Below are 26,759 nucleotides of genomic sequence, written 5' to 3'. Positions count from 1 at the left end.
CAACACACACACACTCAACCCCCCACCTCATGCAACTCACCCCCCGCCCATTTCTTCTAATGGTGTGTCACGTTGCAGTGGTTGGTTCTTGTAACATAAAACCCCACTGGATGCCCTGACTGCTGCCCCGACCTCAATCCACCCTTTGTGTTTGTACCACAGAGGACATTTTTGTGTGTGTGTGTGTGTATGTGTGTGTGTGTGTGTGTGTGTGTGTGTGTGTGTGTGTGTGTGTTGAGCAGAGGAAAGGGACACTGCTCCCATACAAAGGCAAGAAAGCCAAAGGGGAGAAAAAGATTTAATATGATCATCTGAGCAGAGACGCAGACACATTCACTTACTCTAGAGTGTATACATCCACACACACACACACACACACACACACAGACACTGTCACAGATGCATGCTCCTGGCTTTAGTTGCATAACTGCTATAAATGTGATAAACACTATGGATGTTAATGAAGTGAACTGGCAGCTCATGCAAACCATGTGATAGTAGGTTTATTTTGTGAGTGTGTTGTCCCCACAACTAACCAGTTCACTAAAGGTTAAAGTTGCATCACGCCGCTGCAGAGACAGTATGTGACAATTCTCCAAAAAACTCCAAACCTACAGTAGCAAGAGAATTTAAATTGAAACTACAAGGAAGTAAAACTACGGTTAGAGGTGCAATCTGGCCAAAAGATCATATGAGTCTTTTTGGGTAGGATCTCAATCCACGATCTGAATCATGAATCTCCCCACAAGATTTAGATGAACTCATGTGATCACGTGACTAGCTGTGCATATTGTTGCCTGGACACAAAGCCTGTCACTTCAACCCACAAATCTCTGTTTCATCCTGTTTCTGCTCTGATTTTATTTCTGAAAGTTCTCATCAGAAGTTGTGATTTGTTTCTTTCTGTCGCTTGGACGCTTCCTTTGGATGTTCGTCCGCTCGCCACCACTCTTCGCCCACAATGCTGTCTTCTGTTTACAACCTGTGTCACAACCAATCACACTTTCTGCTTAGCTCATGAATTTCCCCCTAGGTTATAAATAAAGTATCTATCTATCTTTCTATGGAGTATTTGTTTGGACTGCATTGTTATTTATTCATGAGCTGCAAGTTCAGTCACAACCCGGCTTGTGCCTGCAGCCGGTCTCTGGTCCGGGAGAAGGACTGTAACCGTCTGGGACTGCAGCTGGTGACATTAGTTTCTTGTTCTGCTCAGGTGGAGAACTGGTTCATGTGCTGCTACACCAAACTCACCGAGGCCGCAGAGCAGAACAAGGACTGCTGTCTCCGGCTGCGGTTAGCGGGCTAGCTGTTTAACAGTTGACATGCTCTGGTTAGCAGAGACTGAGCTTTTAACATGAAATATCTAAATATAGAAACTTTTAATGAGGCGATCTGTGTGATTCAGCTGAAAAGTAGATCATATGACAAAGTAAGATCATCCACGGTATAAGATCATCAGATCACCCACCTCTGACTATGGTTTTATTAGCTCTGACATTCATTTCTAGCAGTGATAATAACATTTTACTCACCAAGTTTATCAGTGAGATCTCTGAACCATGATCAGTCAGACAGGTTGTAAACAAACCCCCAGATTGGTTGAACTTTAAAGAGGAGAAGACCGGTGATAAAACGATTACCCATAATGAACCATTACAGTTTACAGTTACAGTTCAGGCTTCACCAGAGGGTGGAGCACGTCATTTGTGTCCCTTTGTTAAATGTGACCACCATCTTCCTCAAGTCCACATTTAAAGAGGTTAAAACTCTGATGCTGCTGTATCTTCAGTGGTAGCAGGAAGAGCAGGAATTGATGGTGGATGGTGGAGCATTTTAGATGTCCATCACTGTCTTACAGAACGCTTCTGCGTCCGGAAAGACGTCCATATGACGTGAAGGTGCTTGTGATGGTCAGGTGTTAGAACGGAAAGCGTTTCTTACTGACTTGTATTTTCTTTCTTCTCACCTGCAGCACTGAAGAGATCCTTTGAAATTGAAGATGTGGACGACATTCCGTCCTTCTCCTCTGCTTCCCCCGTCTCCACCCCCATCTCCCCGTCTTCCTCCCATTTCTTCCTCAACCACAGTAAAGCCAATGAGGAGCGCGGAGGAGGCGGCCAGTCCCCTTCGTTATCCTTCAACAACAACAACAACAGCCTGGGCTCTGCTTCCCACCACTCCTGCATAAGCCTGACTTCCAGTCCCAGCCCGGTCCTCAAGTCTCGTACAGTTGTCAGCAGCCTGTCTTTCAACAGAGGAACCATGAACAAGCCAGCCATCCACAACAACGGCTCCTCCGTGGCCAGAGCTGCGTCCTTCCAAAGCAGGTTGAACCCCAACAGTTACTCCATGATGTCCGGGCCAGGCAGCGACAACGACAGCCTTCACAGCTCCACGTCCAGCCTGGAGTACTCTGGGGGGGGCGGGGGCGCCCTTCTTACCAAGCTTGGGTCATATCCCAGCCAACCTCCTCAGGGGGAGTACCAACGAACCAAGCCCCAACTCCGACAGCAGCACCTAGAAGGAGGTGCCAACCACAGCCTGAAGAAGTTCTCCTCCCATGGGAGTGTTTTCCACTCTGAAATGGACCGGGGGCCGGGGATAGTGCTGGGTGCTCCACAGCCTCAGGGGGTCAACCATGGGTCCATGCCAAGCCTGGACCTCCAAATCCATGATGGAGGAGGAGGAAGGGTGGGCATGCACACAGGTGGAGGTGGAGGCAGGATGTCTCCAGGGCATAAGTATGTTAATGCTAATGCCAACTGGAATGGTCATCTTCATAATGCCACCTCTTTTGGGGAGGAGGGCTACGGTGGCTTCAGAAACCACTGCCAGCAGCAGAGTCCCCAGGTCCTGAAGGCTCCCCAGCCCAAGGCCAAAGAGATACCACGTCTCAACAAGTTTCCCTTGGATCTGGACAGCTTGGTGAGCAGCACCTCAACGACATCTCCTACCAAGGCTCCAGGTGGACCCGTGAACCTCAACCCCCCGAAGCCCCCTCCAAGGAGCACAGGAGACCTCCAGCACCTCACCAGCCCACCCTCCACCTCAGCCAGCCCTTCAGCCTCTCTTAGCAGCCTGGACAGTTCCTCTGACACCCCGCCCTTCTCCCTCCACCATCCCTTTTTGCCTTTCTCACCACGTTCTCCAACTCCCTCACAAGGCTCCATCCCTGTCCCGGAGATGAGTTGCTCTCCAGTGCCCCTTTCTCCAGCCCAGAGCCCCCAGCTGGAGATTCTCTCCGGGCCCCAAACTGTCCAGATGCTCCCCAGCCTGCCTTCCAGCCCCTCCAGTCCCAGAGCCCATCGGTCTTTGGAGGTTGGCCCAGGTGATGCCAGAGATACTGTAGGCTCAATCTTACAGAGGATCGCCTCCTTCTCTCGGCCTGCTCTCACTGACCCCGCAGCTGTGACCCAGCCCCCTGCAGTCCAGAGCAATGGTCAGTCATCACCTGCAGAGTGTCCAGCTGAGACTGTGCCCTCAAGGAAACAGGGGAAGAAGAAACAAGAAGGTAAGATGTTTGTTTTTTTGGCATTTGCTGCATTTCCTCTTTAAGTGATTGTATGTGTATTTGTTTGTCTGTGGATCATGAGGGATCATGATTTCATTGATGGATAAAATACTTACAGCACTCAACAAGACCACAACAAGTAGAAGTCCCTCAGTGTTAATGAGACTAATTCAGTTGATATAAGCTGCTGTCATATTAACAGGATCAGAGTCAAATCAGTTTTAGATTTACAGTAACCAGATTACTGAAGTGCATGTAACATATCTGTCTGATGACCTACTTTTTTCTTGTGTGTGTGTAAATGCACCAAATGAAATCAGCTGATTAATTAGCAGAGTGGTAACATCAGCGAAGCACGTTGTGGCTGAGGAGGTTTACAGCTGGGTGATTTGACATCTGGATATTTTGAAATTTCCTCTAAAGCTCTTTATAAATGAACGATTTAACCCTTTGATGCACGAAATCACAGCAGTATGATGATTCTAGTCCTGCAGCATCTGTCTGCATTCAGTCACTCTTGTTTACTGCTTATTCATTAGTTCAGGGGTAGACAAGGTTTTTTCTAATCCAATAGATGGTGGTCAGAACATAATCAAAGGCTAATTTAAGAAATTGATTTAAAGCTTGAATTGACCTTGTTACTGTTCACATGAGGAGCTACGGACCACAGTCACATATTATACGTTTGACTGATTTACTGTCAGAACTTTTCAGACTAAAAGCTCTCAATAGCTTGAAATAATGCATTGCTGCACAAAGTTCCTCACGCTTTTATTTTGTTGGCAAAATCATTAAAAAGGCAGTGATTATGTTGGTAATTGTTGCCATGACAGCGCCTTTTAACACCAGGCGCTGTGCACTGACTGTGTCCTGATGTGACTGTTTGTGTCTGTCATTCGCTCTCAACACAGATAAAAGTATAATAATCATCTTCAGGTGGAGGAAGACTCTCTATTTGGACATTATAACTAAATGTGGGACTGTCAGGTTCATATTGTAAGATTTAAACAAATCAAATTGTTAAAATAATCTGGCGGGCCAGATATTATTGCTGGTGGGCCAGTTTTGGCCACTGCATTAGTGGTTTCTGTTAGAACAAAAAAAGAAAAAAAGAGGAAATCACAACCAAGTTAAATTTGACCCTGAACAAAAACAAAAGCTCAAAGCAACAAAAAGGGATTCAACCGAGAGCTGTTTCTTCTCTGAGCCGATTTGTTCGCCTCTGTCTTCAATATCTGATCACATATAAACTCACTTTGGTGCTTCACTTCTTTCGCACTCTCCAGTTCCCTCCACTCCAGATACAAAAATGGTAAATGGACTTGCACACTTTACAATACTTGCCACTTTCACCCATTCACTCACATTCATACACTGATGGAACAGCCATCAGGGGCAATGTGGGGTTCGGCATGCGGCATCGCGGGATCGAACCACCGCCCTTGTAATTAGTGGACGACCCGCTCTACCTCCTGAGCCACAGCCTCCCCACATACACCTCACACTATTTCACACATACACACCCAGGAGAGTTTTCTGGATGGGTGGGGGAAAGAGCGAATTTTGAGCCGGCATCTTAAAACAGTTATGTGACAATTTGTACTCGATGTTTGCGATATAGTGATTTACTACATCCAACGTGAAACAATTTGCAATGCATGGAATATATTCATTGTATCTCCCACCACTAATGTTAAGTTACTTTCAACTTAAACCGATGATACTGAATTTATTCATTTGTTTTAAATCAAATCATGTGATCTTTCAGTTTAATGTGCACATGTAGAGATCAGGAAAACAGATTATGTATAAAGACCATCTGGAGGAGACAGGAGTGAAAGTGCAGTGTAGAGGATGGTAGAGGCTGACAGTCGTCTCTGTGGTGACTCTCCACTGTTTATAATATTTACACTAATCTTATTATGCTGCTGCATCAGATGCTGCACATCTGTCTGGACATGTGTCAGAAAGAGCTGCTGCTGCCTGGAAACTCTGACAAAGCCTGAGGCAACATGTCAGGAAAGACTGATACATTTGTAACACAATCTCCATGTTGTGAGCTGGTGTGTGTGTGTGTGTGTGTGTGCGCGTGCGTGTGTGTTTGTGTGTTTGTGTGCGTGTAAAAAAGGTCTGTTTAACAAATGATGACACGGAGCTTCCTCCTGTTTTCATGTCGGTGTAGACAAGTCAAGGTTTGCCGATGAGTCGCAGCCACACCTACTGGATCTGTTTCCTGTTGTATTGGACACACACACACCCACCCACCCACACACACACACACACACACACAAACATTGATCCGTTCATACACATTCACACTTGTGTCTTTGTGTTGTGTGTTTGCTTGTCTAACATTTCTAACAGGGGGTTTAAAGCTATTTTTACTCACCTCCTCCCGGCTGGCCTTTAGCTCCTGCTTCCTCTGATAACACAGTCAACTGTTCTGTGTGTGAGCAGCACGTTTACAGAAAACGTGTGACAATATTCATCCAACAAACAACTAAAATGACAGCGTTTGAGTTTGTGATGGAGGAGTTATTCAGGGTGATTTTTGATAATGTATATGTTGTGATAAATTCAGACCTTAATTCTCCGGGCGTGGCTGTGACTGGTTCTCACTAATCACAGGGTTGGCAGTTTGATTCCCAGCTTCAGTCAGTACACTCTCTACACTGTGTACTCACTGGCGAAGTGCGTGAGTTCTGCTGTTGTGCACTCACCCGAAATGGTGACAGCAACGTGTGATAGTGATTGTTGCTTTGCTTTCCTGACGTGGAAATGAGTGTTTTATTTTACTGCGCGCCCCCTGTGTCATGTGACACGGAAGCTAGGCCACCATCGATGACCGTAGACTGTAAATAAAGATGGCCGTAGCCTCCTGTGACGTTACCCGCATGGTTTCTGAAGAGGCGGTTTTGAAGCTCAGGGTGAGCTGCCCAACCATCACCATCTTGGCAGTGTCTGACTCCGCCCCCTAACTACCAGCTAATAGAAAATTAGGCAAAGAGGCGGAGAGCGGCTCGAACCAAAACTTGTGGCACACATACGCTGAGGCACCTGGACGTTTGCATGAGAATCTTGTCTTGGTGCGGATTCACAAACTCAACTGAGCACTTCAACAAACAGAGGGCGTCTGTTTTAAGGCACCTGCGGGGATTTTCCCCACCCGCCTCCGAACGCATCAGGGAATTAGTCCAATTACCCCGAGATGAAAGAGAGAGAGAGGAGGGATCCAACTGCAGCTTCCTCCTCAGTTCATATCTGAACTCTGACTTCTCACATGACAACAGAGGAGGTAAACAAGACGGTGGAGTGTGTTTGTTCCCTGTTACCTAACGTGCTGATGATGCCTTTTAGGCACTGTAACCATGTCAAGCACAGACTGTTTTTTAACTGGAGGGAGAATGATGTAAAAACATAACCATATTAACATGTGACACATCAAGTGGCAAAGAGAAATAATTGTTTGGGAGTTTTGAAGAATTGCCATCGTGATGTTCAACCGCTCAGGGGAGGAAGAACTCTGATATAGATAGATAGAACTCTGTGTGAAACACTGTGCCATTATAATAGCAATATGCCAAGGTGCAGTGCGCCTGGCTTTTAAAGCGAATGGTAGAGATGGAACTGTGATTGGTTTATTGGATGTTACGCCCAAAACACTCCCATGAATAATTAAGAAAACTAAGTACAACCCTTGTGAACCGTGCGCCTGGAGCAGTGACTGTTTTGAGTTAAAATAGCAAAAAAGACATGGACGCGCCCTGAAAGCACTTTGGACTGTTTAAATAGAGGCCTAAGACTGTAAAACCAACCCATAATGCACTGTCTTAAAATAACAGACTCACTCTGTGACGTAGGGATGGATAAATAAATGTCTGTTTGTGAATATTATCAGAAATATATTTGTTATAATGTGCTGCACATGTGGATGCAGGAGTCTGGTGAAGGAGACGAGGACCAGCCCGGGATCTGTTCTCAGTTTCCCGAGTGAATGTGCAGCTTGAGGGTTGTGTGGCGTTGTGATGTTTAGATGAGTTCAGCCTCAGTCTGATCTCCGTCCCCAGATTGATGAGAGCGCACGGGAACACTCACATTCACCTAAATAACAGGCTAATGTGCCATAATGAGTGTTCACGGTGAAATGACTGTTTTTGCTTCACTCAGAGGGTTTGTTTCCCATAAAAAGCATGAAAAGAAAAAAGTGGCCCCGGGGCCCTTTTCCTCTACTCCCTTCCTCTGCTCTTAGAGAAACACACAGAGGAAAAGAGAAGTCAGAGAGTAGAAGGAGAAAGCGGCGCAGAAAAAAAACAGATGGTCAAGAACGTGATGAAACTGTAGGAATTAAAATGATATCATAATTTAATTCAGTCAACACCGTACTGAATACAGAGCAGTCAGCGTTATTAGATTACATTATCATAAACATCACTCCCTCTCCTCTGCTCTTTTAATCATTTTACTCTCTCTCTCTGTTCAGCTGTCATGTACAGACTTGTCTCAGCCGTCGTCCTGTTTCTCTCTCTCTTTATAAAAGTTTGTATGTTGGTAAGAGAAGATTGTTTCACTCCTCAAGTCATACGTCCCTGTAACTGTTGGATTCTTCCTAAAGACATTTTCCGCTGAGGTCAACGGAGCCGAGCGAGTGGACGTGGTTCCTCAGTCGGCCAATTTTTTTTTTTTTTGTATTTTGAAAAAAGTCATAATTTAGCCAGAATTCATTGTACCACAGTCTGTCTTAAGATAGTCAAGAACTCAACTGCTTTGTGCAGCGGATGAATTCAGACTTAGTGTTTCTGAGGTCTGACTGTCGGTTATATCTACGACACAGTCAAAGCCTGCCTTTGTGAAACTCCGGGTGTGTTCCATTGGGCTGACGAGGCTTCCTCACCTCCTTCCTCCAGCGAGGACGCAACAGAGAGACATGAAGAAGAGACACGAGGGCCAGAGCAGACATCCTCACTCACTCCAGTGTCAATATGTCTATCAACGATAACCCTCCATAAATCTGCTTGGAAGTCATTTTCGAATAGGCAGCCTTTATAATCTGTTGCCTTATTTGGATCCCCATTGGCTGTTCCTGGGCCAACAACTTACTCTTCCTGGGCTCCAGTGGCAACAGGAGCCCAAAACCCTAAACAATATTAGGATGAAGTGCACCTGACTCCTGTCTCCATGACAACATTATACGTCATTATACTTTGATTCTGGATCTTTGTTAAAAGCGCCAAACAGACGCCTGTGCTTCTCTGATTTAGTCTCCAAATCCACTTCATGAATCCACGACAAGGAAGCGGGGCGGTGAAGTGTTTGTGACGTACAGGTCTGCGTTCTCCTCCGCTCGTCTTAAAGATCAGGGGATTTGGGTGATCCAGCGCATACACATACTACAGATGAAGGAAGCAGCCAATCAGATCTTCTCCTGAGGGAACCTCCTCTCTTGCCTCTGTTTGTTGCTGTTTCAGCCCACGGGTTTGTCCTTCCCATCAGCTCAGATTGGAGACCAGCTTCCTGTCCAGTTGTTTGGTTCAAGGCCCTGAAATGTGTTTCCTGCATCAGATAAGATTAGCTCAGCCTGGGCTGTTTGGGCTCAAACTTACACACTCACACACACACAGGATGGACAGTGGTGGAGACACCGACAGATGCAGAGTGGGCAGGGTGACAGGCCGACATGAAAAGACTTCGGATGACTGACTCTGACCTGGACTCAAACCCCGGCCCGGTTTCCAGGTGTGAGGGTCAGGTAAAATGACCTGGAAAGACTCACACACATTAAATTAAGTAACGTCCATTTTAAACACAGGGGAGAAACAGAAAGAAACAAGAAAGGAAGGACACGTCAGGAGGAGTGTGAGCAGTGAGAGGTGAAGAATCAACAGATGGTGGATCAGAGGCTTTTATAGGTGCCACTTCAAAACACTGCTGTGGCGATGAGTCACTCGGGTCAGTGTGTGTGAATAACAACACAAAAGACAAACTGTCTTATGGGCACAATTTTTCTTTTGGTTTTTTTTAACCAGTGTGCACTCTGTGTGTGTGCTCTGTTAGTGCATGTGATGATATCGGTCCTTGCAGTTGTGTGTGTGTGTCCTCAGTCTGAACAGAAAGGCAGTGGAAAAGGAGTGAATCGGTTTTTTATTAGTGGGTTTACCAGAGTTTAAAAAAAGCTACTCATACCTGCTGATTGAGGTGGAACGAGGGTATGTGTGAGGCGTTCAAGGAGACAAACAAAGAGTTGTAAAATAAATAAATGAAATAAAACTGAACATGTTTTCTCTTTGTTACATTCCGGTGTCTGACCATTTACAGAAACGTAAAGTGCGATTTGTTACTGAACTACTTTTCATTGAAGAAACAGTCCCTATAAAAACCGTCCCCACCAGTAACACCACAATCTGCTCAGAATGAATTCAGCTCCTCACTGACAATATGAACATCAACAGTTTAACAGGAGGGTAAATGACTGTGTGGTGTGAGACTGTGCAGCTGCTCATGACGTCAAGTCCTCCTGTGTAGCTGTGTGTGTGTGTGTGTGTGTGTGTGTATGTGTTAGCCAGCTGTGTGTGCTCTTTATGTGAATATTCCCATCCCTCTCTGAAGCAGTGACAGTGTGTATACGAGGTGTTCAGATGGAGGCGCAGCAGAGGAGGGGATGAAGAAGGAGAGTCCAGAGGAAGTCCTCCTCACTCCTCTTCCTCTCTTGTTTTATATGCTGTTTGATGGTTCTCTGGATTCGCACGTTTGCTGTGCTGCTGTTTGCTTGGTCAGAGACCGGTTAGTACACGTCCCAGTCTGAACGCCAACCGTCCTGAGACTGAAGGGTCGAAAAACACAGGTCCTGTCAGGGATGTGTCTCACTCACTCACTGCAGCCATGTGGGAAGGAAGAGGGGATTTCTGTGTGTGTGTGTGTGTGTCTGTGTGTGTGTGTGTGTGTGTGTGTGTGTGTGTGTAGCACAAGTCGCCTGCAGCGGGGCTTGGCTTGGATTTGTTTTCAATCTGTTTAGCTGTTTTGAAATGGCTGCCCTTTGCCTTCTCCAATCAGAAGCTCCACACACCTGCTTGGATGAGGTCACGTCAGAGGTCAGGACTAAATGTTTTTTTGTTTTTTTTTATATCCACGTACAACATGTACAACATTTGTGCATTTTCCCTTTCATATAAGAGGGTGTCGCTGTGTGTGTGGAGCTATTTGTAAGTTTTGCTGTTGCTACAAAGCTAACGTTAGCATTAGCAGCTGTTTACTTACCAATCTAGAAGAAAGGTTGTGAGTTCAGCATCAAACCTCATTCCTTTACTCACCAACAGCTGTCTCCAGAGGTGGGTTTTTTTTCATCATTGTCGACAACCACACGACATATAATAACATGATTGAATAAAAACAGACTTTTATCCAATCAGGACAGTTTTTAATGAATTGAAAGAATTAAGTTCTTAAAGGTCCATATGGTACAAAGGTTGATGTCCATGTGTTGTTTGATTATAGATCAGGTCTAGGTTCTATATTAATACTGCGAAAGTATCAAAGCCTCAGTCCACAGAGAAATGCACACAGCCTGTGTTCAGAAACTGAGCCTTAAAACCAGCCGTCAGGACTTCTGGAACTTTATGATGTCACAACAAGGTCACTGCTCTCAGCCATGCACCAAGCCTCGCCCACCTGGACCCACCATCCAGCCTTGCAGGAATTAGTTACGCTGAGTTTTTACCTGAAATCTGATTTATTTTCATTGGATAACACAGAAAACAGTCAGCCAATCAGAAGAGAGGCTCAGAGCCTCCTCTCTCCTGATTGGCTGACCGACCTGTTGTTATAAAACTCCAGAGAGAAGCCTGAAGGCGGAGATGTAAAACTACACTGAGATGGTATTTGATTCTTAAAACCACAAATATATCTTCTTATGGATCAACACTTCAAATAAAACACTAGATGAGTGTAAAATATGGGACCTTTAATCAGGCAAAATCCTTGCAGCTGATTGGCTGATCCTCTCTGAGCACTGACCTGGGTAACCACGTGTAGTTTAGAGTAAGTGGGAGTAAATTATTTCATAAACTTCTAGTGATTAATGTTTTTACTAATAAGTTGCTAATGTAAAGTTTTGTAATGATGAGGACCTTGATAAATACAGGTCCAGACTGAACAGAGAATGCTGTTAATCTCAGTCATGTGTGTGTGTGTGTGTCTGTGCATGTTCCAGATCCATCACACCACTGATGCTCCCACTCTTCATACTCTGTTTCACCTTTTTCATACCCACCCCACCCTAACCTACATAGCTGCCATTATCCCTAACGATTATCTCTTCTCTAGTGATGGTTCACATGAGGGTGTTCCCATGATGTGCATCGGCAGGTCCTTGTAATGTGGACCTGGGCCTCAGGGGACCGGCATTCATGTCTAATCCTTCTAATGTGAGACAGACAGAGGCAGGTAAGAGAAAGATAGACAGAGCAGAGGAGGAGAGACAGAGAGGAAGGGAAGAGTTAGTGAAAGGATGAAAAGAAATGATGAGATAGTTATTAAATTCCTTCCTCTTGTGCCACGGGGGGGGGGGTCATGTACTGTCAGCAGTCGGCCCTGTCGTGACCATCTCACCTCTTCAGAGCCACGGTGTGTGTGATTTAGTATCAGATGGAAAAACCTGGTGATTTATGATCCCTCTATCAATGACATCAGCAGACTGTCCTACCCAGAAATCTGTGTGAGGCGCTGCCCGTCCTGCAGCTCCTCATGTTCACAGCACTTGTACAGGTTGCACAGGAAATGTTCCCCTCTTAAAGCTGCAGTAATACACGTCATGGTTGCAGCTGGTGGGAAATATCAACTTGGTACCACTTTATAATAAGACCACCCTTATAAAGGATTTATAAATGGTTTATTAATTAGCTTGATAACACTGTATAAATCATTTATAAGCTGTTATAACACATAAAAAAATTGTGACCCGTTACTTGCCAAATAGTGAGCCCATATTTCTCTGTACTGTGTACTGTTTGTAGCTTCTGCTTCATCACATGTTTGTTAAGTTACTATCAATGAAGCAGCATCAGCATCTGAATGGTTAAAATGTTTCATTTGCCAGATCAAATTACGGCAGATCACATGATCATATCACATGACCAGATTCATCCTCTGAGGCGTTAGCAGTGATGTTTACCTTGACATGCTCTCAGCAGCCGTCCTCATTCTAATCATAGGTGTTGATCAGATTGTTCTGCTCAGTGGAGATTAACATGCAGATGCTTTCTGCTGGTTGTTCTCTTCTTTAGGATTTAAGCATCCAGGTAGAACACAGGTGGTAAACTTCCTTTACTTAGTGAACTGCTCACTCATTCTTTGTTCCACTGTCCACATCTCTGTGATCCTCCCTCCATCCATCTTCATGTTTCTTCATCTCCTTTTGAATTGGTATTGAATTGTGTAATTGGTAATAGGGGCCTTAATGTAAAGTGTAAAACACATCATCATTCTATATGAGTTACTATAAGGCTCATTTTACCAGTTATAAATGTTAGTAAGTAATAAGTAGGATTAATGAGTAGTAAGCATTAACTTGATCTTGCCAAATAGGGAGCCTGCAGCAATGTCTGAAAACTGTCTATAGTTGTTTATTCAGGAATTATAAACTGAATTAATAACCTAATTATAAACCTTTTATAAGTGGCACCAACTTTTAACATTAACATGTAAGCATGAAATACAATATACATGAAGAATAAAGCTACCAATAATAATCTTTTCCAATAGTTCTTTCCAGAAAACTTATTAACAAATTAAGGGACGATCAATTACCAAAGTCCATTGAGCCCTGAAGCCCTCCTCTGCCCACACAGTCTTTTGCAAATCTGGTGCATGACATATTTGGATGTCCATGAAATAAATGTATTCATTATTATCGATATTGCCTATTTAATTTAAGATGGAGTGATCAGCTTGTGACCTATAGGTTTGGTTTGTCTTTAGCGTGAATCATTTAAAATTTTGAGCAGTTCATTCTTTGTACTAAATCCAAATATTCCCACATTAGATATACTGTTTTTTTTTAAAAAAAACATGTGCATGACTTTCTATCTTAAAATAACAAACTGAAACCTGTGAGGAGTCATGTGTCTAGTGCTTTCTCTGATCCTGATCGTTTAACAGTTGGAGGTTCTCCTGCTATGCTGTGTGTGTGTGTGTGTGTGTGTGTGTGTGTGTGTGTGTGTGTGTGTGTGTGTGTGTGTGTGTGTGTGTGTGTGTGTGTGTGATGTTATGTTTTGTTGCGGGTCCGGGGCCACACAGTACTGTACTTAAGTTCACATCAACAGGAAACTGTAAAGCTTCAAGTATCACTCTGAGCAAAGCTTCAGAGCCTGACTCATCTTTAATAGACCCCTCTGTGGAAGTGTGTGTGTGTGTGTGTTGGGGCACAGACACTTGTTTGGTTTAATAATGGTTCAAGCTGTACGGAGACGTTCACAGGACAAACCTGCAGCAGAATTAACCCTTCAGCTGAGAAAAACGGTCTGCTGTCTGCTCAGAGTTTACACTCGTCAGATCAGCCCATGAAACCAGCTGTATAATGTCCTTTGTCAAATCAGACAAAATAACAGTGATGATGTCATAGTGATGTCATCAGAGTTATCTCATCTTGGGCTTAGAGACGACAGATTTATACCAGAAAGTCATACATTCATTAACGCGGCTGTCCATGCAAGTTTATTTTCTTCTGTTTAACACATGTAACCATGGAGATTGTGTGTTAGGTTGTGAGCCCTGCAGTCTGCTGGTGACCTACACCCAGTTCTGTGCCTGAATGCATCGTGTGTGACACTGAAGGAGCTGTGTAGACAAGGTGTAAGGCATCGGTGTTGACCAGGTAGGGAGGGAGGGTCTATAATATAATGACCCTATTGAGTTGCATTATGGGAAGTGTTTACATCTGTAAGCTTAGCTGAAGTGCACCCCTTAAGCAGTAAATGTCCCTCTTGTCTTGAGTTCATTCCAACACGATGCACTGATGCATGATGGGACTGTTCCTTCATGAGCAACACATGCCAAACAACAGTTCAGAAAATTGTTTTGGTTTATCCTCCTACCTGTGTGTGTGTGTGTGTGTGTGTGTGTGTGTGTGTGTGTGTGTGTGTGTGTGTGTGTGTGTGTATCATAGAGAATCCAGCTCACTGAGCAAACAGGAAGCTACGGTAACTTGAGAGCTGTGATGGTTTCATTCAACAGCATTGGTCACGCAGACACATGCACGCAGACACACACACGCTGCCAGTTTGTGTTGGTGTTAAAGCATCAGCATGGGGGACAGAAGAAAAAGAAAATAATAGAGAGACAGAGAGAAAGATGGAGACACCAGTGGAGGAAGTAACCTGTGTTCCTCTCAGCCTATCAACAGGTCGTAAAACTCCTCCTGACTGTGAGGAAATACCCAAGATAAGATGTTTACGTTTTTGTGTGTGTGTGTGTGTATGTGTGTGTGTGTGTGTGTGTGTGCGTGTGTACATAGTCCCTGTATGGCCACAGCGCTGGGTGTGTCTGTTTGCCTGCAGAGTGAGTGTACAGCCTCATCAACTCCCTGACCCTCACAGAGACCCTCCTGTTAATGCTTCACACTCGGCGCAGAGAGAGCGTTTATTGTTCCTGCTCAGCCTTTATTAGCACACAGGCCCTGTTGATTGATGTCATAGTGGAGGTGGGATAACCCTCATGATAACAGTGATGCACAGGGAAACGGCTGGAAAGTTAAACAGTCTTCAGACAAACTTTGTCAACTGAGCCTCATTTATAACAGGGAACTGTCGGACTGTAAAGGCTGTACATCCGTGACATCATTTCGTATTGGAGACAGGATGACTGAAAGTTCATCACTAAAGCAGGGTTGTGGTGGAGTCAGTGAAGCTGTCACCATTTCACCAGTATTACTGTAGTTATAGATACAGACTTCAAAGTAACTAACAGAAAGTCTGTAGCAGCCTAAATACAGTTTGTTTATGTTGGACTAGTTAGTTTCATTGCATATGTAAAATAACAGTAATAGACAGTAATTGATAAAAGAAATTGAAGGATTATTTACAGTATTTATAGGTTGAGGTATTTACAGTTCATATTTACAGTAATGCAACACCACAAGTCGATTTTTCTCACTAAAAGTGTGTGTGGATCATTTAAGGGAATAGGTGACTATGACCTTTTAGTGACTGCACCTGAATTGCTTTAGTGTTCCTGTAAGGGGAGGGGCGGGGGTATCAGGTCAGGCAAGCAGAGAGGGGAGCTACACAGTATTTGACCTCGCTCTCTGTCTCCTTAGATATGGATATTGTTTCGTGTTATAGCTCAGCTTTACCGAGTGGTGCTGTGGATTCTTCGAAGTGGAGTAAGACGTGGAGACTGACTAGAGCTACAAAGTCCTATAAACTTCCGAGTCTGAATGCAGTCAATGCTCAAGTCTGAATCTAAATCCAAGGCATCTGTGCTCAAGTCCAAGTCGAGTCACAAATCCTGAAAATCAGAACTTGAGACTCGAGTCCGAGGCCTAAACTCCAACACTGCACTAAAGCAGCACACAGTGTGTCTCGTCAGTTTCTACCGGTCTTCCTCTACGATGGAGAGTTAATCAGGCAGTGTTTTTTTATGTTTTCTATGTAGCTGTCTTTGCCAGGCGTGTTTAGTTTTAAGAATTTCACCTTGTCTTTCTGCTACATAGAGCATGGTGGTGACATTAAGCTCAGGTACAAAACCATAATTCAATGAGGAAAGAACTTGACAAGCTCAGACTCAGATTAAGTATTTTAAACCTTGTGAATGTCCATATGATGTTTTTCTATAATACAAGACATATGAGTGAAATAACTAACAACTAACACTGTGTCCGCCACTGCCAGTTACAAACTAACAAACAACATGTGTCTGCTAGTCTCTGGTTCTGGTCTCAGACTCCTCCTCTGAGTCTGGGTCTGACTGAGCTTCAAACATGTGGCTGAGTCTCTCTGATGTTTCCTCCTCTAACCATCTTGATACTCTCTGCTCTTTCACCTGTCCACCTGGAGACAGCAGGTGGTGGGCGGGGCTCAAGGCCTGATCCACATTTCTCAATCAGGAAGTAAGAGGAGATGAGCTTCAGACCTAGTTTAATGTGTGAAAACCAAGTTAAACTAAACATGAATCATAGCAGAGGATTCTCAGAGTTTAAAACATGCCTGGAGGAACTTTAATAGTGCTGGACATGCAGAGTAACGGTGAAGCCAAGAAGATGGAAGCAAAGACAAGAGTTTACAACCTTACTCCTGGCTCTGAGAGCTCACATCAGCATGCTAACGTATTCACAATGACAATGCTAACATGCTGATTTTCTGGCAGGTGTAATGTTAAACCACAATTAAACCACCTCAGTTCAGCATGTTAGCATACTAACATTTGCTACCACTAAGATCTAAGCACAGCTGAGGCTAATGCGAATGACATCAAGGAACCACCCTCATTAATTTAGCACAGACATGAAGACGTTTCACACAAAACCTCACGGTTGAGGCAGAGGAAGCACAGGTCACAGGTACTGTATGTGCACTGACTCCCTCACATTGTTAATGACAAGGTACCATTACTTTTGCGGGTGATATCCATGTTCCCTGACCACTGACCCTTTCTCCAGCACCACCATTACACCACCTAGTGGCAGCCTCTCCTCATCCGTGTAGAATCAACGGATCCAATAGAATGAATCTTTATGGATAAACAGTGAAGCATCTACAGTTTTATAACAGGTCAGAGGATGATTTAACATTTACTGTTGTCTCTGTTTGCCTCGGAGTCTCCTCTGGGTGCTGTGTGAATGACTCAATGCCATGTGAAGAGAGGAGGCTGATCTCGCCATGGCTAACTCTGTCCCAGTGCTGCTGCAGTTGTGTAAGAACAGATCAGAATAATGATTAACATTGTTCCTGTGGCATGGTTCATGCTTGTAAAAGAGAGAGAGAGAGAGAGAGAGAGAGAGATAGTCCAACAACTTCAGTATCCTTATTTCTTTCACCATCACACACACTCACATTAGCTGTGAGGAAACACCTTCAGCATGTGGAAACACAAACAAACACCACAAACAAATGTTACAAAAAAGCACCGAGTCCGGCTGTTCTCCTCAGTCATTGACTGATAGACGGAATATTTTCAGAGTGTGCACCAAAACGGGTCCAGATGTGGAAGTAGCATCTTACAATCACGCTGTATATGGGCCAGATTTGGGCCGTGGAACTGGGCGTATACTGGGACAGAAGAAAAACAAGCAGAAGGCCCAAGTATGGACCGGATTTATTTGCTATCTGGGAAGTGTTTCCTGAAACTGACCTCCATCACACACGTCTTGTTTTCCTGTCACGGTCCAATCAGACACCACTTTTTTCTGACTGTGAGTGTCAGTTCTGTGTCCTTTGTGTAAGAGAGAGGGAGATACAGTGGCTCAGTGGCTGGATCACTCTCTGAGGCTCTCTGGTGGTGAAACCAAACCCCCACATAGTGTCAACGCTCTGCCACCAGCTGCATATTTAGCATTTTGTTGATAAAACACAATAGTCATTTCCCACACAGTCATTTCTGACTGTAGGAAGGGTTATTTATTCCTAGATTTATTTTTTATGACTTGACACAGTTATTTCTGACTGTGTGGGAAGATCTGGAAATTTCCCTCTTGGTACTGACAGCTGTTTTTGAAGAGTTGTTCCTATACCAGTACTAGTATCAGAAATGTCCCTGATTCGGCGAGTTCGCAATTCTATGCACCAATCCAATACTATCTCATTTATTAATAAACTTTATAGTTCCTCACCAGGATAAAAACAGCAGTTTTAAATCAGTTCTTCTTCTAAGCTCTTAAACAGTAGTCCACACAGAAAGTTGCGCTGTACAGCCACCGGTAGCTACCGTTTTTTGAGCAGCGAAGAAGAATTGATTTCCTGTAAAAGTGTTAACGTTAGCCGTTAGCAAATCAGCAATTTGTCGACAAGGGGGCGGCACCAGTGTAGGAAGGGTTATTTATTCCTAGATTTATTTTTTATGACTTGACAGTCAATAAAAGAGATTCTGTGGCATTCATGTATCTGTTCATGTTTTACAAAGGGTTCAGTATTCTGAATCGGCTGAGAGCTCAGGATCAGGTATCTCAACATCTGTAGTTTTTTGTGTAATAGATATGATATGGCAAAAAGTTTTACTTGGTCACATGACCTGGAGTTTTCTGTGCCAACATTTCCACACAGTGTGTTTCTAGGTTTATCTCAGTGGTGGAGCTGTGAGTGTCTGAGACATGCTGGGATGTGCTTCAGCCTCCTTGTGACAATGAGTTGGAAGAAGCAAGTGTTTAATATTCTGCTCTGAACGCACTGTATATAGAAAGATGTCAGGCCCTTCTCCAATTTTGACGTACTGTGACTGTGGTTACCAAATTATGCCTAAAAATGAGAGTCATGTTGATGTGTGCAACTGTACACCTAAACTGCTGTTGTAAATACTCGCATGGGTGAGTGTAAGAAAGTAATCACCATGTTTGAAAGTCTAAACATTATTTTGTCTAAGAGGAATCCAGACAGCTTTTTGGAGAGCCACACAGTTGGAAACACGAGGCCTGCATCAGTCCCTGCACTGGCCTTAACACGTTCCTACACAACAGTCCTGGTAGATTCTGATTGATGCTGTCATGAGGGTTTGGGTTGACGGGGGGGGGGGGGGGGGGCGGGGGGGGGGGACCAAAGGGACAGTCCACCAGGAATGTTTGATGGTTGCATGAACTTTAGTACAAAAGAAATGCAAGATTTAAAGTTTAAAACCCTGATTCCAGCCGTCAAGTGGATGAAATGTTCACTTACTCCACAATATGAAGCTGGTGCATTAGCTGGTGTTTGGACAGGAAACAGCTGTGCTGGTGGAGGTACTGGTGATCCGTGAAGCACAATTCAGGAAGTCACGTTTGAGTAACAGATCTATGAATTTGGAGGATAAACAGTTCAAGGTGGAAACACTTCGTCATGGTGTTGACTGATTATTTCACTCATCATACGTCTTATATAAAAAACATCATATGGATGTTAACGAGGTTAAACACTTGAGGGGTCTTTAAGTGCTCAGTGTGATGCTAAAGGAAATGAATCAAAAGCTTCTATCCTCCAGGGAGCATTAATATTTATGCCAATCCCCGATGGATGATGGAGGAGGACAGGTTAGGGGGTTATGAAAGCGTTTTCCCCAGAGACCCCCGTTATAAGACTTTTTTTAATCCTTCTGCAGGGTGAGCAACTTTCAATAGAACATCTAGGGCCCGTCTTGGAGTATGCAGCTCAGGGGGTCTGAGGGTGTTTACAAGCAAAGGAGGAACTACCCATTGCTAGTTTGCCGTTCCAGTGCTCACTGAGTGTTTACCTCATGGGCATCTAAACAGTAAGAAACAGTGGATGTTGCCGGGAGCAACTTTTACATGAATGCAAATGACTGTGAACATCACAACACAATTTAACGATGTCACCGTAAATGTGTGCGTCAGTGGCTCTTAGATAACACGTTTGTGATTCAGAGCAAGATAAGGCTAATGGTATGTGCCTGTCCTTCACACGTGTGCTGTCTTGAATACGCTTCTCATTTAGAGTAAAAGAGCATGAACACGCAGAGTGAGGAGTGAGTTCTAGCCACCATTGTTCTCAGTGCTGATGTGTGACATAGTTTAGTTTTGCTTCACGGAGAGTTTACAGATAGTTCAGATAAACACCACACATTCACCACAGTTTATCTCTGCTACCATCACTGTGTGTGTGTGTGTGTGTGTGCGTGCGTGCGTGTTGTAGTTGTACTTTTTCACCACTTGGGGGAAGCACTGAAGCCTTGTGGAGTTCATCATCATCCTGTTGATCAGTGGCTCTTAAATGCTTGCTTTATGCCGACACTGTATATATATATATATATATACTGTATATATACTACAAAGTGATGTACTACATACTGTATCTTATCGGCACAAATTACACACGTAGAGGTCAAATAGCAAAACAACTGTACACATGCCAGGCTGTCTACAAGGCATCAAGTCCTCATCAGCTGCGGTTATGACTGAACCAATAGCATGCATGTAGTTCTATCTATTAAAGTGAAATAGTGATAAATCATGCATGAATGATACATCAGCAGCCTAATTTTATGCATGATCCATGTTGATGAAGATACAAAATACTAGCAAATGCATGTCAAAATAACGTTGTTAATATTTTTAGGTGGAGTCCATGTGTTGTTAAGGGGAGCCGAGCTCCCCCTGCCTCCCCTGTAGTTCACACCTTGTTGATATTGACATAGTCTAACTGTAACTTGAGCTCAGTGCAGACTGGACAGACTGTGAAGTGGGCCTGGCAGCAGGATCTGTGGTGACTCACCTGACTGTGACAGATTAAGCTGTTGTGCTGTGCTGATAAATAGTGAAGCCAAACATACATTGTAGTTACTATGGTTGTTCAACCCATCAGTGTGTGATGTCGCACCACTGCTTGTTTTCCCGGAAACCGAAACACGAATAAATGAAGAATTATTAACTACTACAGTTATAACAATAAGCACCACTCTGACAGCAGACCACAGACTAGACACCATCTTACAGCTGCATCAACATGTTCATGTTCTGATTCACCAGTACTCAGTGGTTATTGCTACGTGGTTACTACGTTATTTCATCACTCAGTGGTCATGGGTTGGAACATGTTAACATGTTGACAGACACTGCGACTGGTGAGAGAAACACACCGTGTGGCGTCAGTCTGCTTATTCTGTCAGTGTTTTTTAATTCGTAGACATGTTTAAACAAGATAAATTTGTCTTCATAAAACTGGGGTCTTTACAGATTAAACAGTACAATTCATTTTTAAGTAGTTAAAATAAAAAAATACAGCTCACACATCTGATATAATTATTCTGTGATGTACTGCATGTAACTATGAAAGGGGCCGTTCAGGACTTTGACCTTTGTTACCATAGAGTCAACAGAGGCAGGCTCCCGACTCCCCACACCGGATCCCCGACCCGGATGCACAAGCGGTGCACCCCTAGTTTTAAAATTCAAATCACACTGTAGTACACAAGAAAAATATACTGGCTTAAAGCCGATCTTATTTTTAATATAGCGGTCCATGCAAGTGTAGATAATTAAATATAAATAAAGTTGTCCAATGAGGGGGTTAAGTGGGTATGAAATTCAATATGTTATGTGCTTATGTATTAGATTGTATTGTGTTAGATTCTATAGCTTTAGTTTTACGTAACATAAAACAGTGCATATTATAGCTTACACTCACTGAGGCATTGAGGACCCCAGTAATGAGTCTTGAAGTCTGACAGTTAGTGACCAGTCAACATCTTAATGCGTGAATCTAATGGTATAATGTCTTTCTCATGAGTGTCCAGTATGATGTTGGGGACAGACACAATGAGAGGGAGGGAACTCTTGAGTGTCTGAATTTTCACACAGTATATACAGTAGATAATGGAGATGTGACATGATGGTGCGGAGGAAGCTAACTGAGCAGCTGTAGTTCTGTAGTGTGGGATGAAGGAGTGGGATGGGAATGTGAAGTGTCTGGGAATGGTATAATGTGGGTGATGCAGGAATGCTGTCACCTCTGTGTTCGGTCTCACGCTCTGTGTCATTCATAAAAGGCAATGAACACTGGACTGTTCATATTCAGCACGTTAAAGAAAGATAGCCAACGAGACGGGGAGACGCCTGACTGAGCAACTTTCAGACGTGAAAGGCCATCACACATCATCTCACATCTGTCCATGCTCCATACTGACACAAAGTTAAAGTTCCTCCAGTCATGTTTTAAAATCGTGAAAATCCTCTCTTCCTCTTACGTCCTGAGTGAGAAATGTTGATCAGGCCTTTAGCCCCGCCCACCACCTGCTGTCTCCAGGTGGACAGGTGAAAGAGCAGAGAGTATCAAGATGGTTAGAGGAGGAAACATCAGAGAAACTCAGCCACATGTTTGAGCCTCAGTCAGACCCAGACTCAGAGGAGGAGTCTGAGACCAGAACCAGAGACTAGCAGACGGATCAGAACGGTTAGCGTAGTTAGCATCTTTTATCTGTTTATGTTGTTTGTTAGCTTGTAACTGGCAGTGGGTGACACAGTGTTAGTTGTTTTGCTAATGCTAACTCTCTCTCTCTCTGTACTGACAGGTCTCAGGTTTATTTAGCCCCGCCCCCCCGTCCCCACAAGCTGACAGGATTGGTTCCTGAGGTTTGTGACGTATGAAACACTGGCTGTCTGAATCAGTGTTTATGAGACTGTCATTGGTTCACTGCAGGTCAAGGTGTTGATGATTATTTCACTCATCATATGTTTTGTATTATATAAAAACATCATATGATGTTAACAAGGTTAAACACTGGATTCTTTAATAAGGATGACAGCAGAAAGGACAAGGTGTGAGTTTCTGAAGTGGAAGGTGAATATACTCTCATATTAACATATAAATATAGATACAATACAGTATAAAGATGGGCTGTAGGCTATAGCACAACAAAGTAGGGAATAAATCCGACATTATAGATCTGCTGCTGGTAGAATCCAAAGGTTAAACTTCACACAGCTCCCTCTGCAGACGCAAATGCCCACCCAAACAATCGTGTTTTGACCGGTGGAAAAAGGGCTTTAGTTAAGGAAAAAAGTGAAGTCTTACAGCAGAGAAAGAGATTTTACAGCAGTATAATTCTACTGTTTCCATGGAGACTTGGAGTTTGTTTGCTGGCATTAGCTCGTCATACCTGTTCTAACTTTTGGGAAGTGCTTCGATGGAAACTTCACATTGTTCAGCAGATGGTCAGAGAGTCGGTTGGTCGGTGAGTGACCTGGCACGCCGCTGATCTGTGGACATGGCGTACCTTGACTATAACCGACCGGAAAGATCCGTCGCATAAAACCGAAGAGCAATCATTAATAACGAAGGAGCTGGAAGAGCACAGCTGAGGACAGTGGCGTGATCCAACTGTAGACAGTAGGACGAATCACAATCTGTCTGCTGGTCAAATCTATGATGTAAAATCAATTCCTCATCATTAAGGGTGTGTCGGGTTCTTCCACTCTTTCCTCAGTTTGCTCTCTAAGGTTTTTGGTGCAGTGCTTTAACTGACTTTAAGTGATTCCTAAGTATAAGACTAAGATGAGGAGGAAACCTTAAATACTTTTAGAGAGAACATTTTTAAGGAACCATTTTTATTTTGAGGAAACCTTCAATCAGACTTTTAAGGAAAACCTTAACCTAAAGTGTTTTGTGCAACTGGCCCCAGATATTTCCCTCAGGAGCTGGTGGAGACCAAACACTGAGCTAAAAGAGAGAGAACACTGGGCTGAGATTCATCAGATGACACAGACCACAACACATGAATCATCATGTTAAAGTGTGACTGTTGGCAGTGGACAAAAAGCCTTAAATCAGGAAGATGAAGGAGAGGAACATGCTGCCGTTTATTATTTTTCATTTTGTTGAAGTTAAATTTTGCCATTTACAACTTCTGCATGGAAACAGTTGGCACCCACTGAGCAGATTAAAAGTATTATGATAATAATATACACGCAGCATTACTGTGGTGTTGAGACAGCAGAAGATCTAACCAGGAAACAGTTTCCCCCACAGGCCAGGAAATGCATCATCCTCTGACACACACACACAGAAAACACACATACACAGACACACACACACACACACACACGCAGTGCCACGCCCCTCCACACACACACAGGCAGTGAAAGGACATCCTGCCCAGTTGTACATGTGTGTCACTGCTGACTGCTGTGTCTCCACACCAGGTAAAGAACAGCTCTCTCCTTCCTGTTTTCAGACCCTTTAAACAGCTTCTAACTGGACCTGGGTCCTCTCTGTTACACCAGCATGGTTCTCTTCATGCGCCGCTTTACGCTGTCAGGAACTTGTTCTGTGTTGGCACTTAAGGTTTGAGCATGTGAAAACTAGTTTGCAGGCTTGTCAGCAGTGAGCGTGCTGGCATCTTCACAGGGAACAGAGTGTGTATGGATAAGGCTTTAACTGTGGTACAAAGTGAAATGAGGCAAGTAATGACTCTGTGACAGAAAGGGCTTTTCCTGACGTTGTAATGCTTTTCATGGTTAGGATTCATTTTAAGTTTAGCAGTAGTGATGGTTTAATTATTGGAACATGGTTATTGTGTGACTTAATTTAGCATTTTATGTCTGATGTTGAGCGAGAAGCCGTCTGTTGTCATTGATCAAAATCAGAAATAACATCATTCATGTGTCTGCATGTGTGTGTAGGGGGAGTAAGGTCACTTTCCCAGTTTGTAGTATAGTAGTGTGGCACACGACTGTTACAGTTACAGCCTTTGAAAACTGTGTTACTATGTCAACCGTATCATTTTATTGTAGCCGTCAACAATTTACATGAAGTTATGAAAACCACACGCTTCCTCCAGTTCCTCTCTCTCAGCTCCACATGCACTGGTTCTTACTGAAGACGTGAAACTACTAAACAGTGTTTGTGTTTCTAATAGTCTTAATAGTTGTTGGAAACAATGGAGCTCTATGACAGATGAATGAGATCCATCAGGGTTTCATCCACACACACAGTACCTGTTAGACAGGTACGTTTATTGCTCGTGGGACTTTGTGACAACGAGGGAACAGGGAAAATATAGTGTGTTGATAGAGTCTTCAGACCCCATAATGACAAAGTGAAAACAGAATTTATAGATGTTTTTATGCCTCCGCACCGGCGACAGCAGCCATATTGTTTTTGGGTTGTCTGTCCATCCCGTTCTTGTGGATGCGATATCTTGACGAAACTTCTTCAAATGTGGCACAAACATTCACTTGGACTCAACGACGAACGAATTAGATTTTGGTTGTCAAAGGCCAAAGGTCAAGGTCATGGGGACGTCACAAGATCCCCAATATCTCAGTAACTTCTTCAGATTTGACACACACGGCGGTTGTTCTAGTTGGAAATGAATGAAAAGGGAAAAGTTGAAGTATTCTACTATAGAATATCAGGGCCACTGAAGGTAAAACAATGATGGAGCTGGGAGGAGGTGGTAATATTCTGAGAAAAAAACTTGGATATACTCTGAGATTAAAGTGGTACATTTATGAGAAAAAACTCAAATATTCTTTAAGATTATGAAGTCATACATTTACAATGCAGCATTCGGGTGTGGGCAACGACGGTGGTGGTGACGATGGACGGCCCGGTCAGGAGACAGGAACTGTTCTAGCATCATCCCTGCTTGTAATGTGTTATCATCCTTTAGTAGAGGATCTTTGCTCAGGTTATTTACACCACCAACCATTAGTTATAGTATGAAGATTGTAATAATCGTTCTTTGGGGGGTTTTTTTTACCTTCAGTGGCCCTAATACTCCGTCATAGTGTTCAGACACTTTACTGTGTCTGTTAATGTAGCTCAGGTTCCTCCGTTTCTCTGCATCATCTCTGAGATATTTCTCCACCTTGACTGGAGTCCACCTGTGGTGAACTCAGCTGATTGGACATGATGTGTAAAAGACACACACCTGTCTATATCAGGCCTCACAGCTGACAAACAGATCAGAGCAGAAACCCTGAGGAGGAAGGAGCTGCTGCAGAGCTCAGAGACAGGACTGTGTCCAGGCTCAGAAACATTTCTGCTGCATTAGATGTGTATAAGAGACAGGGCTCCCACACACAGGGACTTTATTGCAGGTTAGTGAAAACCTTAATAACCAGGTTCCAGATGTTTGCTGTCATGCTTCCGCTCAGAGGGGATTCTTGTGGGCTTACTCAACAATGGCAGTGGTCTCAAATGACAGCCTTTACTTTCCTCGCTCACGTGGCCACACACACGTGAGAGCACGCTGTACACCCACCCGACTCGGTGAAGGTGTCACTGCGATCTCATCGTCTCACCGACACACTCCCGTCCGTCCAGTCCTGAGCCCTCAGCACCAGCTTTCTTCGACAGCAGTGTGTGTGGTGTCTCTGCTGTGATTTATTCTTTTCCTTTACCTGGGAACTACGGTGGCCCTGAGGGCTCAACGCACTGCAACTTTAGAAAGCACATGTAAACAGACAAAACACAAACAACTTCAGAAAAGATCTTCATCGGTTTGACAACACATGAGCTGCGAATACTCCCAGCACAAGGGAAATGTTTCCAGGGTGTGTACTGAGTTAGAAGTGATCACAGCTCTCATTAGAAACCAGCTACATTCAGGATGTGGT

General features: G+C 43.8%; 1 protein-coding gene across 1 annotated transcript in view; it reads left to right on the top strand.

Moving 5' to 3' along the window:
* Positions 1–26,759, top strand: part of septin12 (septin 12) — a 70,790-nt gene that overhangs the window by 10,034 nt on the left and 33,997 nt on the right. Inside the window, exon 2 of the mRNA XM_023397286.2 lies at positions 1,976–3,514. Within this exon, the coding sequence (XP_023253054.1) occupies positions 1,976–3,514 (1,539 nt within the window). The remainder of the gene's footprint in view (positions 1–1,975; positions 3,515–26,759) is intronic.

Source organism: Seriola lalandi, unplaced genomic scaffold (assembly GCF_002814215.2).
Source record: "Seriola lalandi dorsalis isolate HSWRI2012SDOR001 ecotype SW California unplaced genomic scaffold, Sedor1 jcf7180002055008, whole genome shotgun sequence".
NCBI classification, from domain to species: Eukaryota; Metazoa; Chordata; class Actinopteri; order Carangiformes; family Carangidae; genus Seriola; species Seriola lalandi.
Note: the sequence above shows the minus strand (reverse complement) of the source record. Positions and strands in the feature narration are given on the sequence as shown.